The sequence below is a fragment of the Strigops habroptila genome, chromosome 1 (genome assembly GCF_004027225.2).
Source record: "Strigops habroptila isolate Jane chromosome 1, bStrHab1.2.pri, whole genome shotgun sequence".
Taxonomy (NCBI): domain Eukaryota; kingdom Metazoa; phylum Chordata; class Aves; order Psittaciformes; family Psittacidae; genus Strigops; species Strigops habroptila.
The window spans coordinates 16133668-16149809 of NC_044277.2; the positions used below are offsets into that span (position 1 = coordinate 16133668).

Here is a 16142-nt window from a genome sequence, read left to right on the forward strand (position 1 = left end):
ACAGCAGAAAATAGATAACCAAAAGAATACAAGAAAGAGCGGATATGACCACAGGGATATATGGATTTGTTTCATAAATTAGTTTTTTTTTTTGTTGTTCTTTTTACAGGTGATATCTTGTTGGAAAAAAGTTCTAAGTGGTTAATATTCAAAAGGAAAGCTTGTGTTGTGAAACATGTCTGATATGTACTCCACATACTTTGTATATATATTCCAATTGTTAAGGATAGGAAAGTGTTTAAATGAAAACATTCTTTCTTAAACTGGAAGCAATCGGTATTCCGTGAATTAAAGAATTTTAAGTTGTAGAAATACAGAGAGGATAATAATTACATTTTCAAGAGAAAATGATGTAATTATCAACAAGTCTTTCAAATGGATCCAGTATTAGCCAGGACTAAAATTTATAGAATGAAGCCATAATCAATCAAGTGTAAGTGGCATTTAGGAATCTATTTTACTAGGAATTGATGTAGTTTGATTTCTTGAACTTGATATGTGGATTGCTGTGTATTTGAGGTTGCCTTGACAACCATTTCTAACCCTGTGTTAAAAACTTACCCATTTATGGGGTGAATAAGACCACTTCAGTGTCATTGGACACTCTGACATGTACAGATTGAAACTAGCTGTAGTTATAAACAATAACTGGCATTTCTGGACACTGCTGATTCTGGACACTTGGAATTTGAGTTTTGGTGATGAGCCAGATGACCGTAGTGCTGAAAACAGCACCGACTTCTGAAGAGCAAGCAGAATTTCATGTAGCTGATGATGCAGTTGATTCTTGAAGAGTTCCGTGGATTGTTTTCCATTTTTACCACCATCACAGACTGATTTCACTAAAGACTGAAGTAGAAAGCAGTGCAGAGAACTTAATATACTTTTCCAAGACAAGTGATTAGACCAAAGTTTGGCTTTGCATAAACAAAAGTAGATTTGACTTGTCTATTACCAGAAAATAAACTACATCTGAGATTTTCTCTTTAACTAAAAAAAAAAAAAAAATCAAATACAATCTCTGTTAAAAAAAAAAAAAAAGGAAATAATAATGTTTTATTTCTTTATTTGGTCATAATAATCTCTATGACCAAGAACTTGAAGTTAGTCATCTGGAGCTTGAGTATCTATTCACATAGTTGGAAGTTTTGCTCGAATACAACTAAATAACAACTAAATAACTCAATTTAAGTAATCCCATAAATTGTAATATTGGAGGAGAAAGCTTTACTTATATCAGCAATGTATCAATATCAGTAATATTGTCCTTCACAAAACAGCTGCTAAGGAAAGAAGTAACTCCTGATTTTAGTAAATCATTATGTGTTTCAAAATATCATTTGTTTCACAAAGCAAATAAAAAATTGTAAACAAGTAAGGATTTTTATTCCCTACTCTCAAGCTAATTTTTGATAATGTTACAGAACTAATGTTCAGCAGTGAGCCCTGAAGCTTTCTCAGTTGTATTGAAAAATGCTTTCAAAAACTGTGAATTAGGGGGATCACAGTATAAATTTGGTGTGCTAACGTCCAGTTTAGCTCCAGTTTGTAGATCTGTTTAATTAGGTTTTGTTACATTTTTACAATAGTCAACTCTGTTGTAACGGTAGACTTTACATTTAAATCCTTTTGTAAAAATAACATAGGAAAGTAGAAATACATATGCCGATTCCAGTTAAGAGTTTATACATTTGTGTCTTATGTCCCAGCATATTCTCAGTGTATTTGTGCAAAGGTTGCTGATGTAAGAGAAGGCAGAGCATTGCAGGACTTAAATAAGTGATAGATTTAAAATGGAATAAACTACTGCAGAAAGAGAGAGACGTAAAGGTATACTGAAAAGTTTCGGCTTATACAAACACGCTAATATAACTAGGAGTTAATAACTCAATTTTAGTTTTTCTTAATATAACAAATATGTAGAGGAAAGAAAATACATCATAATGAAGACTTGCTTGATTTTTTTGTCTACCTTGAAACAAGGTAGACATTACAGAAATCACATCAACACTATAGTTTTGTCTAGGTAGTGTCATATGTCTGTTAGTAAATATTTGGTCAGGTATAATTGATAAAGACAAAAAGGTTTTCAGGATTTCCAGAGGCTCATATAGTAATATATATTAGTTTGCTGAGCCATCCAATAAATTCACTGCCTGAATTATCCCACCTGCATGCAGGTGCTGAGACCAAACCTGAGAAATCTGCAGATGCATAAATTTCCTTGCCCCTGACTCCATCTTTTTTTTCCCTTACAGCCTTCTATTTACGTTTAGCCAACACATTAATACAGTAAATATCTGATAAATGAGACAACCTTAATTGCAGAAGTGCTCCAATTTTTACAAACATGTCTCATGAAAATAGACTTTTTCCCTGAATTAAAACATATCTTTCTAAACTTGTTGAGAAAGAAATTAAAAAAAGATCTTTGTCCTTATTTTTATTGTTCATCTCTATTTTGCAGGGGAAGAAAGAGTGGAAATCAAACTGAAATGGTCATCAGTTCATTAGCCTCTTTCCACCAAAAAGGGAAAATTAATGCTGAAAATACTCTTTTTTGTCCATAAAGTGACATCTTTATTTTTTTCTATGCATTTTATACATTAAAGTCAAATTCTGTATCACATGATTGAACATGTCACATCTAGACCTGAGGATACATTTCTGCGTACTCTTTACCATTTCACACTGTGTTAACAGCCTACTTGTAGAACATATATTTCTTTGACGCTGTTTAACTCTTCTAACATACCAATCTGTCACTCTTTAAAGAAGTTTTGCAAAGATCTTTCTAAGATATATGATCTTTCAGTGAGTTAGCACCACAAAGAATGCTTCATATGCTCTGTCAAACTGATTTCTGCAGGACTGCAGCAGGCTATTAAGCTTCTAGAACATTTTTCTTTTTCTCAATAAAAGTAGAGAATATTGAAAGTATTTAAAAGTAGAAGCTGAAAGGGTGTTGTTCAAGTAGTTTCTCAATTTAGAAATATGAGTAAGTTCAGAGACATGACTGGCATGGCTGTATCAATATTAACCTGTCATGTAGAGATAGCGAGAGAAAAGTGACCTACACAGATGTTTAATGAGAAGTTAATTCAAATCTTGAGTTACGTTAATGAAAAAACTTTCTTTCCCCTCAAATTATGACCATTTCAAATCATTCCAATACCGTTAGTCAAGAGGAATGACCCACAGCAGATAACCTGAATGGATGGGGACAAAAGGAGACTTGAAGGAAGAAAGTTAATATGCCTGTATCACAAGAATTACTTTGCAGATGCTCTCTGTCGCTGCATCTGTGAGATTAAATGCCTTTTTACTGTTTATGTCTTGAAACACAATTATTTTGATACAGCAATAACAAAGGAAACTGTCTGATCTCTGCTTCTGCAGGACTCAGACTAGAAATTACAAATAGCCCTTTCTGATTTTAAAACCTCTGGGGAAAGGTGCCCATAAGGGTCCACAGCCCAGACGCAGTAGTGTATTGAATCATGTGCATTACTATATTACTTACTTTTCCACTACTAGAAAGAATAAAAAATTATAATTAAGCACTTTTCACCAAGCTCCTCAAAGGATAGCTTATATAAAGCAATTCCCTCTATGCTGGTGAATATTCAGCTTGAAAGCTCTTTCTTTTCTATAGCATCATAGAATGCTATGAGTTGGAAGGGACCTTAAAGAGCCCCCTCTAACCCGGCCTTGAACATTGCCAGGGGTGGGACATCTACAGCTTCTCTGGGCAACCTGTTCTAGTGTCTCACCACGCTTATAGTAATGAGTTTCTTCCTTATATCTAATCTAAAGCCATTACCCCTTATCCTATCCCTATAAGCCCTTGTAAAAAAGGTTTCTTTTAAAAACCTTCATGCATAAAGCTTTCTTTTAAAAAGCTTCAAGTAGAAAGCTTTCTTTTAAAAAGCTTGTATAAAGCTTTCTTGTAAAAAGCTTTCTTGTAGGTCCTCACTTAGGTACTGGAAGGTGCTACAATGTCTCCTCGCAGTCATCTCTTTTCCAGTCCTCTGATCATCTTCATGGCCCTCCTCTAGATGTGCTCCAACAGGTCTGTGTCATTCTTATGTTGGGGGCACCAGAGCTGAAGACAGTACTCCATGTGGGGTCTCATGAAAGCAGAGTAGAGGGGCAGAATTACCCCCTTTGATCTGCTGGCCACACTCCTTTTGATGCAGCCCAGGCTGTGGTTGGCTTTTTGGGATGCAAGCATACATTGCTGGATCTCATCAACCAACACTCCCAAATCTTTCTCCTCAGGACTCTCTCAATTCAGTCTCTGCCCAGCCCGTATTTGTGCTTTTCAGACATTTTACATCATTCCTGCATAAGGAAATCATATGTTTCATCAGAAAATACACTATTTTCGTTCTTATGTGCTTAAGAGTTCTGAAAATGTTTTCTCAAATGTGCCAGGGAACTTGCCTCCAGCGTAAGGCAAAGCACAAAAATTTTGAAGCTGGAGAGGTGTTCTCTAGGAAATGCACAAGCCCATGCAATGAAGGTGGTAATAGAATGCTGAATACCAACACTAATTTTAATTCTTGCAAAAGAAAAATGATAGCATAATGCTGAAATAAAATAGCAATCACAGATAACTGCTTCCCAAGGAAAGGGCGTCTGCAAATTCTTGCTTAAAGTGTAAAGGAAAGATGGAGTAGAAGGGAAAACCAGACCTAATACTTTTGTATTTGGAGTAGAATGTGCTTTTCCTCCCATTTGGAAAGCTGATTGTTTTGGAAGGTACAATATTGTGGGTGCACAGCTCAGCACTGAGTTATAAAACAAAGTTTTACATAGTATGTTATTCAAATGTTTTGTGCTTACTCTTGATGAATAGCCTGTCGCAGATGTTTATTTCTTCACATTATTATCCATTAATTTGATCACTGTCTTTCGTGGTTAATGAATCATCATGTAAGAAATTTGGACACGATCAGTAATGTTGTATTACTTCACCTTATGCAGTAGAGGCATTAGGCCATAATGCAATTCAGCACTGGGAAATTATCAGGGTAAGCATCATTAAAAGCAGAATTGTGCATATATCCTTGACCCAGTACTTTTAAATGTTCTCATGTCTGTACATTTTTAGTGAAAAATTCATATTGTACCCGAGATGAACATTAACCAAAGAGACCTTTTTTAATAAAAATGACTTTATTAGTAAGCCGTTTGTTTCAGACCTTAAAGTATGATTGTAGTTAGGAAAAGAACTCCGAGAATAGCACTTTATTATGCAAGATTTGTATTTTTGATGTATTTCTGAGTCCTATCATAAATACTGAGAAAAATGAGCAAATTAAAAGTTTTACCTGTATTCTGAATGCAGGATGTTTGAGTATAGTTTGATTTAAAGAGAAGGGGTTACACTTCCATCCTGATATGGAATGGAGATTTTATTTCAGCATTTTGATAAAATATTTTGATTCACAGTACGTCATGTTGTACTTAAGAACATAATATTTTTACTTCAGATTTATTTATGCATTACCACAGATTTGCAGTCTTGAGAGTAGAAATACATATGAATGACAGCTATGCAATATGATAAAAGATGGCTTGTGCATTTCTCAGATGCATAAGCTCTATCATATCCATACAAAGTTGGAAAGATGTCCTGGTGCTTTGTGAAGCATTCATGCAAATACTTTAAAAGGAAGCTTGGGTTAAGGATCTTAAATTTCACCTGGTGTGCTGGGACCTTGAGACACATTAAAGGGTAAAGAGTGTATGTTTTCTAAAGAAGTTATTTTATTGAAAGGATATGATAAGAACATTCAGAAAAGTAATTACAGCAATCTAGTCATAACAAAACAAAGGAACTGCCTAACCACTATATATCCTACTGATTGAGCAGTAGTTTCAACCTGCCAGTTGAGATTCCCTGTGAAATATAAAAAAGAAAAGACCTCTGAAGACTTTGATAATGTCTTCATGACATCGTGGAAGGCTGATTATGACTCTTTGCCATCAAATACAGTAAGGACATTAATTGTATTAAGAAATGGTATACTGCAAAAACAACTGTGATACAGATTTTGGAAGGAATAATGATTCCACCTTCCAAAAGAAAATTCTAAACCATAAAACTTTCTAAACTAAATTAAAGAATTAAGGCCCACATTTCTGTTGTCAAAATGGCTAAACATTTAGAAAATAAGTATAGGGATATAACTTGAACTTTGTATACATGTTTTTTGTAAACTGTGTCGTTAAGGAATTGTTCATACCAGCAATAATGGTGGAAACCAGACTGAAACTTCACTGTAAGAGACAGCATGTCCGTTGAGAAAAAGAAGCAGGTAGTTAATTAAGGGATGCAATTGCTTCAAATATTTGTACTTTTACCAGGGCACTGTAATGTCTCCTAATAGTAATTCTATATATAAGCATATATATATGTCAACACATACATATACCAAGCAAATGTAATATATATATATACACATAACAAACATAATTTTATGTTACCACTGATATATATGGAAGGAAATGTTACTCTGCCAGGTCATACAATGTCTCTGAATGTTTCAGGTGCCACCTAGTGCCCAGTTGTAAGTGTCTAGTCCCTTTCATGAAATGAAAGCTCATTTCCTTTGTACCCTTTTATGCCACTATCTAATGATAAATCCATGATGTGTGCCATATCCACATTTTATACTTCCAATTCCAGTATTAAACCCCGAGTGACCTACTGTAGCAGAAATAATATTTCTCTTAAAAAAAAAAGTTGAAAAGTTCAACATAGCAGAAATCTTCTGTCTCTAATGGAATGCCACAGTTTGTGTAGAAGGCCAGTGGCAGGGAAACCTTGTCCAATAAGTCAGACATGAGGTTGATTACCCATGCACATGTGTGTATCCTCAGACTATATACTGGTCAGTTCAGATAACCTTTGCTAACAGGAAACTGGAAAAGATGTTGCATACTTTCTTTTTAAGATTTGCCAATTTCTAGTTTATAATCATTTAATCCATAAATCCTTCAGATTAGCCTTTATAACACTTTAAGAGTCAATTCACTAATTAGCAATTCCTATCAGTGCTCAAGTGTCAACTCTCATATTTCTTCTTAAGTCCCCTTGAGAAGTCCCAGTAGTTTTCCACAAAATGTGTTTTATCTCATTCTGTTCTCTGCTTTCAGTATTCCTGTCATCTTGAATATAAAAACTATATGTCTTCCTAATATTTGTATTAACACCTTGCAAAATGGAACCCTAATTTCAGTAGGAATCTAGATATGACAGTACATCAAATACATAAAATTAATAACTTTTTTTTTTTGACATACAGCCGTTCTTGTCCCTGAAATTTGTGTGGAGACACCGTCTATATGATATCACAGATATCATATAGATTTTTTGTGCTATGACATGCTCCTTTATGCTATGACATCCTCCTTTGGAGGGCAGACTGCCTTTTCCTAAATTCAATTAGCTTTTTATATCTTTGGTTACTGTAAATCTTCCAGGTAAGGACAGGCAATGAGGAATAATGCAACACTTATAAAGTACCTAGCATAAGGCAAAATAAGATGAAGCATTGAGGCAGCAGTGGAATGAAAACAAGTAATACTATGATAAATATATATATATGATGTAATATTCTTGCCATAACAATTCAAAAATTGAAGATGAAATTATTTTGCATAACTTTTAAAGGCATAGTAAGAAACACGTATTGCAGAAGGAATAGTGATATGGTACAGGTTTTAGGATTATTTTTTATTTTAGATTGTCCTGGGCTCTGAAATTATCCTTGCTCTGTAATTACAACAGCCTCTTCCAAGCTGCCTACAGAGTACAGCTATGCCAAAAAACCTGCTCAAAATCACTGGAAGAATCCTGTTATGACTCATATATGGATATATCTACACAGCCATTACATGGCAAGCAGGGTTCATCTGTCTAGGCTTCACCTGGGAAGCTAAAGAATTACCACATGTGGCAGATACAGTACCTCAGGCTCTGAACTATACTCATAGCATTGAACACATGAAGAACACAGTGTGGATGGAGCAATCTCTGTGACACTTTCAATTCTACGCCCATTCCAAAACTACAGATAGTCTCCAGGGCTTTTTCTCAGTCCATGCACTACATGACTTTACTTCCCAGCCATACTCACAGTTTAACTGGTGCCCTCAGCAGCTGTACAACAATTTACTGCAGATAAAGCTTTAGTCAAAGTCAAGTGGAATTTGTAAAGGGTGGCTGGTGCTGTTAACTATAGAGCTGTCCTAGCTAACTATTCGCTCTTTACCTGTTTGTCATTCCCTTTAGGTAACATTTTAGAAGTATGTCTAATGGCGAAATGTCAGATTTAACCACTTCTACTGAAGCTTATAGTCATCTTTTTGTTCATTTCACTTGGTGCTGGATTATGCTGTCATCTGGTAAAATTAGAGACTACCATTTTATTTTGCGTGGTCTTTCAGCTCTCTAGTACCGGTCTGTGTCTTTGGCTGATTTAAACAGGCATTCTGAATAGTGTATTTCATGCGAAGGGAATGTATGGCAAACCCTAGACCATTTCTTGTATTACATTTGTCATGCTCACTGTATCAATGTTACTACACAACTACATTTATCACTAGTCTCCTTCACATATCCTGGAGGGTTTTTTTGCTTTACTTCCTACTGTTATTGTTCCCTTGCCTGTAGAAGAATTCTATTAACGCAGTTCTAATAATGCTGAAATAGTTTGTTCCTAATAAAAATAACATGTGACTTCAAAGCTATAAATAGTAATATTCTTGTGTTACTTGCAAAGAAGGCAAATGCAGTGATTGTTTCGATATACTTAGAACCAAAATCAAACGCAGTGTAAAAGTCTGCTCTAAAAGTTCCCTCAGGACACAGTTTTAAAAGACACCCTTGTACTGAACAGTTGCTTTACACCAGGTAATCAAGTTCCTCTGTCATTTTTTGGCATTAAATTCATTTCAAGGGGAAGAAAAAGAGCAAATTTATGTAATTCTTTAAAAGATAGGTAAGAAACTATGCAGTGTAATTAGCTGTATTATCTTTAGTCAACAGTAGAGACCCTCAGTGAGGTTACTATTACAAAGATATTTTTCTATCAAGAAAGAGCAATTAGGAACAAGAGAAGAAAAAACATGTTTTACCTTGTTTTCCTTTAGGGGAAAACCCCCTAAAAATCTTTCTCACACTTCCTCTTGCCTACCTAGAAATGTGAATTTCAGAATAGTGACTGTTCATTCTGCATTTGTATCTTGAGATGAGAGATCTGTTAGAATCAAGGAATAACCCCTTTTATTGTTCATTTACTGCAAAAGAGAGACCTAGATTTTTTGGGGAGTGGATTTTTTTCCCATTTGATCTCTCTTAATAAACCTGTATTGCTTCTTTCTTTGCTCTTTGAAGCATACATATTTGTGCAGTTAAATTGCCATTTAGATACTAAGTTTTTTATCTTTTCCTTCACTGCACTGATATTGCCTACTCATTTTTTTTTCTTGTGGTTTCTCTCACTCTGTACACTCAAGTGGGATTGGTATGTACATTTCAATATGTGTGTAGGAAGATAATGTTTTTTCTATACTCATCAGTTAATTCTTCTAGTCTCTTTTAGATCTAAATCTAGGCCATGCTTACTCATATATTCAGAGCAATGTGAATAAGAACAGAATAGAGAAGAAAGTAAACAAAATACATGTTTTTGAGACAAAACCCAGAATATTATGAGGTAGAAACTATGCATCAGAGTTCCTTTTTTAGTTTCTAAAACCTTTGGAAAACTATGTGCATCTAAATTGTACCCTTAGAAGATCTGATTTTTGTGAATTTTTGGGCAAGAGAATTTCAGGCCACTTCATACTCTTACAAATGTATCAGCTTCCCTAATATTTGTGACCCTTTAAATGTATAGTACTCATTATATCTACACACATACTACTTGCAGCACTTCTGAAATCAGTCTTGAGTCTTCAATACCAAAGCATTCTTGCTTGTCAGTAAGAAAAACTACACATGCGCTGCTTTTCCAAGGGATATCTGTGTACAGCTGTGTTCTAGTATTACCAGTTACACCAAGTCCTGTACCAAAAGACGACTGGAATTGTCCCTAGAATGGCATATTACTTAGAATCATAGAATCATAGAATGGTTTGGGTTGGAAAGGACCTTAAGATCATCTAGTTCCAACCCCCCTGCCATGGGCAGGGACACACTATGTCGCCCAAGGCCTCGAACACTTCCAGGGATGGAGCATTTACCACTTCTTTGGACAACCTGTTCCAGTACCTCACCACCCTCACAGTAAAGAACTTCTTCCTTACATCTAACCTGAACATCCCCTGTTTAAGTTTAAAAGTTTTACTTGGGCCATTCTCAGGTTTGGCTGGCAGAAGAATTACTGCTTGGCATACTAGACATGAGTGAACAAGCAGCCTAGGACTAGTGCCATGCAGTAATACAGGGTAATATCCAAACGGACAGTGTAGGAATACCAGGAGTATTCAATTTCAAAAGTAAAAAATAAAACAAACATTAGCCTCTGTTGGGGTACTTAATAGGATTTTCAGTGAGTGAATACTCATGAAGATACGCAGTTGATATTGACACTTTCTCACTTTAGGAAAAATAGAACCATAATGCTTTGTAATAGCTGTGAACAGAAACTGTGACAAAGACATGGTTCAATAATTTAAAAAAGACCAAGTTCTTTATGTATGTTCCTAAATTTCTAATCAGATTTAATGTGCGAAGAACATTAATCTTCAGCAGAGAATATACAAGTGTTTTCTACCGAGCTGAATGCAATGCAAACACTATTTTTTTTAAGTGAAACATTTGGAAATACTTGTTCTGGACATCATATTGTAAGTATCATGCTGAAACAGTTTAGGGAGGACAGATGCTACTCTTGCTTTCATAAAGAACATCATTAAAAAAAAAAAATAATCCTGACTTAAAATCTGAATAAAAAGAAAGTAAATTTGAAATTTCCATATCTGGTTATGATTTGAATGAATGCTGAGAAAAAGAGTCTCAACTTGTCCTAGCTTTGTTTTTGAAAGCATTGTCACAAAGAATCAATATTTAATGTGATTTAATTTGAATAGATTATTAACTAGTATTTATAAGTGGCTGAATTTCTTATAATTCAACTCTTTAAAGAAGTGTCTATTTCTGCTAAGCAGAAGTCTCTGAGGTATATTTTACCCACAGTCTTTGAAAAGAATTTCCATTGATATTAAGAATTAATGAAATAGAAAGTTACTGAAAAGCACTGAAGGGTATTTTGATCTCAGTGTTTTATCATCATGTGAGTTCATATGCAAGTCGCTTACAGGTGGAATGTTTATTTTAAAAAGCATTTTGGTTTTGCACAAGCAAGTAATGCACATGATTTCATGTCAGAGATAACTGACAATTAAATCTAGGACAAAGAAAATTCCTACTTGGAGAGAGATTGAAACAATTGGGACAGCTTGCTCGAAAAAGAAGAGCAACAATACACAATTAAAAAAAAAAAAAGTAAAAAAAAAGTAGGATGGTGTAAAAATTCAATTATGCTTATTTTCAGAGTACATGAACAAGGAGAATTTCAACCAAATTACAATGTGGCAAATTTAAATGCAAATACTTTTTCGCACTTCGTATCATTACTGAATATCAGAATGTCACTGAAGTCAAGAATCTGTGGAGAGCAGAATAAAAATTACCATCTAGTTTAGCAATTCCTGTATTCCCTGACAGATGACAATCTCAAGGTAACAATCAGTAGCTTTAAATGGCAGGGAGTGTGTAGCACAGTGTCGCATTCAGTTTGAAAATAGATACTATCTATCAAAGAAGACTAATGCAGTTACTTGGTGAATTACACACACTCTTTCAAAATAATGTACTTGCATGTGTTCAAAATTAAAATACTCAACAGGAGAAACTAATATATTTTAAATTGTGCAATTTATTTTTTACTTTCTTATCTAAAATCAGGAACAAAATGACTTGAAGGGTTAGAAGTAGACATATACTCACTAGCCACTTTCATAATTTTAAAAAGTTAATGGAAAATGCCAAGTATTCTTTGTAGACAAGTCATATAGTATTGCAACTGGAAAAATGAGTTTTATTTTAGAAGAGGGTGATTTTTAATTAGTGCTTTAAAATATAATTTCAGAAGAATATATTGCCTTCTGTGGGTAATTCCTGATGAGACAGCAGTAAGAGTAAAGCAAGCAATTTTAGGCAGTGACTGTTAAAAGCATCACTAATCTTTATATTCTTCATTTCAAAGGACAGGGAATATTTTCGTGACCTTTTTACAAAGCACTCAGAAATACAGGCCTCTGAAAGATTTATTCTTCTTGGAGAAGCTGAAAATAAACACAGTGTGTACAGGCACAGTTTTCAAGTTAATATAATGTGATACATAAGATAACCAAAATCCACAGGATGATATTCTTACCTCTCCTTTGACATGCTGTGATGATAAATAATAACTGGAGTGGCCTTGAAAACCTTTAAAGGATTTAAGACAATCCCTTTGAACAAATATGCAGGAGTCAACTACAGCAGTGCCTTCTGCTTGCAAGCGGTTTTTGAGGACAGGGGAGTTTTGAGGGCAGAACACTTAGCTTGATAAAACAGTAGTAAGAATATCAACCACTTCGGTGAGCTTTGAAGTGGCCAAGATGAGACAGGCTATCTTTTTACTTCTATTCTGTATCCTTGTGCAAGGCAATGAAAGTCAAATCCAGACTCACAGAGTTTATTATATAAGAGAAAGAATCAGCAACAACATCATCAACTAATCTACATATTTAACAAATTCACATCAGAACATGATTGGTACAGCAAGTCTTGGAGATGAACATTGTTAGTATGTATTTTACGTATAGCATATGTATTTATAGACATGTAGAGCATATATTTATGATTATACTGGTTTCTTTTCATAACTGTTACATAGTTTTGTTTCACGAATCATAGAATCATAGAATCAACTAGGTTGGAAAAGACCTTTAAGATCATCAAGTCCAACCATTACCCCAGGACTGCCAGATCACTGAGGGCCTCATCTACACGGTTTTTGAATGCTTCTAGGGATGGTGATTCCACCTCTTCCCCTGGGCAGCCCATTCCAGTGCCTGATCACCCTCTCTGTGAAGAAATTTTTCCTAATATCCAATCTAAACCTCCCCTGGTACAGCTTGAGGCTGTTGCCTCTTGTCCTATCACTTGTTACTTGGGAGAAGAGACTAATAGCAGAGAAAATCCTTCTGCTCTTCTTCATAGATAATACTATCACAAATGGTTTCATTGCTAAATTCTTGTTATTAAATATTGTAAAGCAGAAAAGATGACCTACAGTTTTATTGCACAAAATTAAAATGTAGTGGGCGTCACCTTCAAATAACAATTTGTCTGACCAGAACTCTAGTGACACGAGAGTTACAGAAAAAGAAATCAGAAATTGTGTGTCATGGAAATAATTACCTTAATTTTAAACAAACAAAACCATTAAGCAGAAAAATTATTATTAAATTAAGTCTTGTTGACAACAAATACCCTTATTTTATAAATCAACTTAGATAACATAATCTAATATTACATCCTAGCTCTTTTTAGTTCTTGGCATGGAAGTAATGTAGTGTATCTTATGAGCCATGCTACTTGTTTTGATAACCATTCATACCTTTTTAATTATTATTTGAAACCTACTGTAACAGTTCGAATAATTTTTTCCATACTATATTTATACCTATATATGTGTGTGTTCCTCTGTGCATACACCCATGAGCACATCAGGGATACAGAAGAATAATTTAGTTACATGGAACTCAGGAATAGAAATTAAGACAATACGTAGATACCCTTCTGTTCTTACATCTTCTTTCCTTACTTTGTAGATTAGGGAAATTTGTTATGAATCCAAATACAGGTTTACCTGATTTGTCTGTTGCTTATTCACATTAGGCTGGTGAGTATACGTGGCACAAGTTTTGAAGAGCTCAGGATGATATGAAACCTCTTTTGGTCACACTTGTACAAAAAAATCTATCTTTTTATGGCCATTAACTAAAGGACTTCAGCAGTAAGTGATGGGAAATGCTGTAATAAAGCTATTTATAATGCTCAAACATTATAAATAAGGGTACACAGTTGGAGTGTGAGTACCAACTAGTAACACTAAACTCTGATTAACGTCCACAAAGATCAAACTAACAGCAGAGCCATGACTCATTTTGGATTCTAAATTGCTTAAAACTTGGCATTAGAATAGAAGTCTATTACGTTATTCTATATGATTAAGTTAACCAATACGTTTGTCAGAAATCAGTAGCCCACAGTATCTTACCACTTTTGTCTTATTATCTAAAATGTATTAGATCATTCAACAACTTCCTGATCATGCTCAGGCTTATGTTTATTGAAACTTTCTCCTAATGTTCTGTCTTGAATATTTTTGTTTATTCTTCCAGATTTTGGTTGATTAAAATGTAATGTTCCTTCATGTCTGTATTTACGATTTCGTTTGTTGTTTTGCATTTGTATAACTTAACAGTCAGAAATCTATCAAGTTCCTTTGTTTCCTTTTCCTATGTAATGAGTTCTTTGCTATCAATTAAGAAAAATATATGGCTATATCTATATCTGGAGCTTAAGGAAATCCTCATGCTCAATTTCATGTAATATTCTACCTTGGATGTGTGGGTACATAAGCAGATACTTAATAGACTAAGTCAGTAATGGCTTTTCAGTGTTAGAAGTTGTATAATATCCATGAAAGCACACTATCTGCCCAAACTTGCCGTAATTTGTGTTCTGTATTCTTCAGAAAAAGGTAGTATTGATTTATAAAAACATTATAAGTAATAAAAATATGTCTTCTCCAGAATTACAGAGTAGTTCCTGTGGGAATCCAGGAGTTCCGCCAAAGGGTATCTTGTATGGTACAAGATTTGATGTTGGTGACAAAATCCGATACACCTGTGTAACTGGGTATATTTTGGATGGCCATCCTCAGCTTACTTGCATAGCTAACTCTGTGAATACAGCATCGTGGGACTTCCCTGTCCCTATCTGTAGAGGTAAGAGAAATGCTACATTAGTGTTACAGAATTTATATTATATTTATTATTATGTACAACTTTTTATGTTATATTTATTATTATGTACAACTCTGTTTTAATTATTAGCTTTTAGACTGTGATTAAAGAAAAGCTTTTAAAATATTTTTATCTCTTGCTCACACATATATCTCAGCATATGCATCTATGAATTTTTAAGTCTATATCCTATTATATTTCTTATGTATTTTAAAATATATGTCATGAAATAAGAATAGAAACACAGTAATAAGCAGAATAGAAGTGCCTGTGTTCAACATGTTTACAACTACTGGAATAGAAATTTTGGATCCATTAATACTTTCTAATGCATGACTTCTTGTCAAGTGTTAACTTGGATATTGAGCAAACTAAAGTCTGAAACTACCAAAACAGTTGAGTTTGAGGGCTTCCTCTCATTCTCAGTCAGAATTGATATCTTAAGATTTCTGTATAGGATATCTGTTGTATTCTAACAAATATTGTAGGTTGAGTCTGTTTACTTTGCTTGCATTAGAATTATAGCAGTAGTAGGGAATCCTGTTTAATGGGTAAATTTTATTTTCTGAGACTGTAACATTTGCAGAGTAATGAAAGGAACTAAGCTGATAAAATGAAGAAATTATCACTATTACATACGAAGTACAATAAAGATGATAGATAGTATTTTGGTGAAGCACTGTTAATGTCAGGCAAACCTGAGATCCTTTTCTGGATTCACAGGTTAACTTCGTAGAATGTAAATTTATATTTGTCCCAAGAAATTTGATGCAGTCTTGCAGGACTACGAAAACATTCCAGTGGAAATTAGTATCCTGATAAATCTCTGATTAAAACAAAAAATAAATCAAGATTCAGTTAGGTTAAAACCTGAGTAACCAGTGTCACAGAAAAGCAGTTAGATGTGGAAAATGTATGTAATTGGAAATACCATTCTATTGTTTCCTGTTATTGGTTTAGAGCTACTTAGTATGGCTACCCATTACCTTGAAGAAAATACAGAGTTCTTACTAATAATACTATTTTCTAGTAAAGCTATA

At 34.2% G+C, this 16142-nt stretch overlaps 1 protein-coding gene across 1 annotated transcript in view; it reads left to right on the forward strand.

The window, feature by feature from the left end:
• Positions 1–16142, forward strand: part of CSMD3 (CUB and Sushi multiple domains 3) — a 609188-nt gene that overhangs the window by 142374 nt on the left and 450672 nt on the right. The window contains 1 exon segment of the mRNA XM_030493685.1: positions 14890–15084. Within this exon segment, the coding sequence (XP_030349545.1) occupies positions 14890–15084 (195 nt within the window).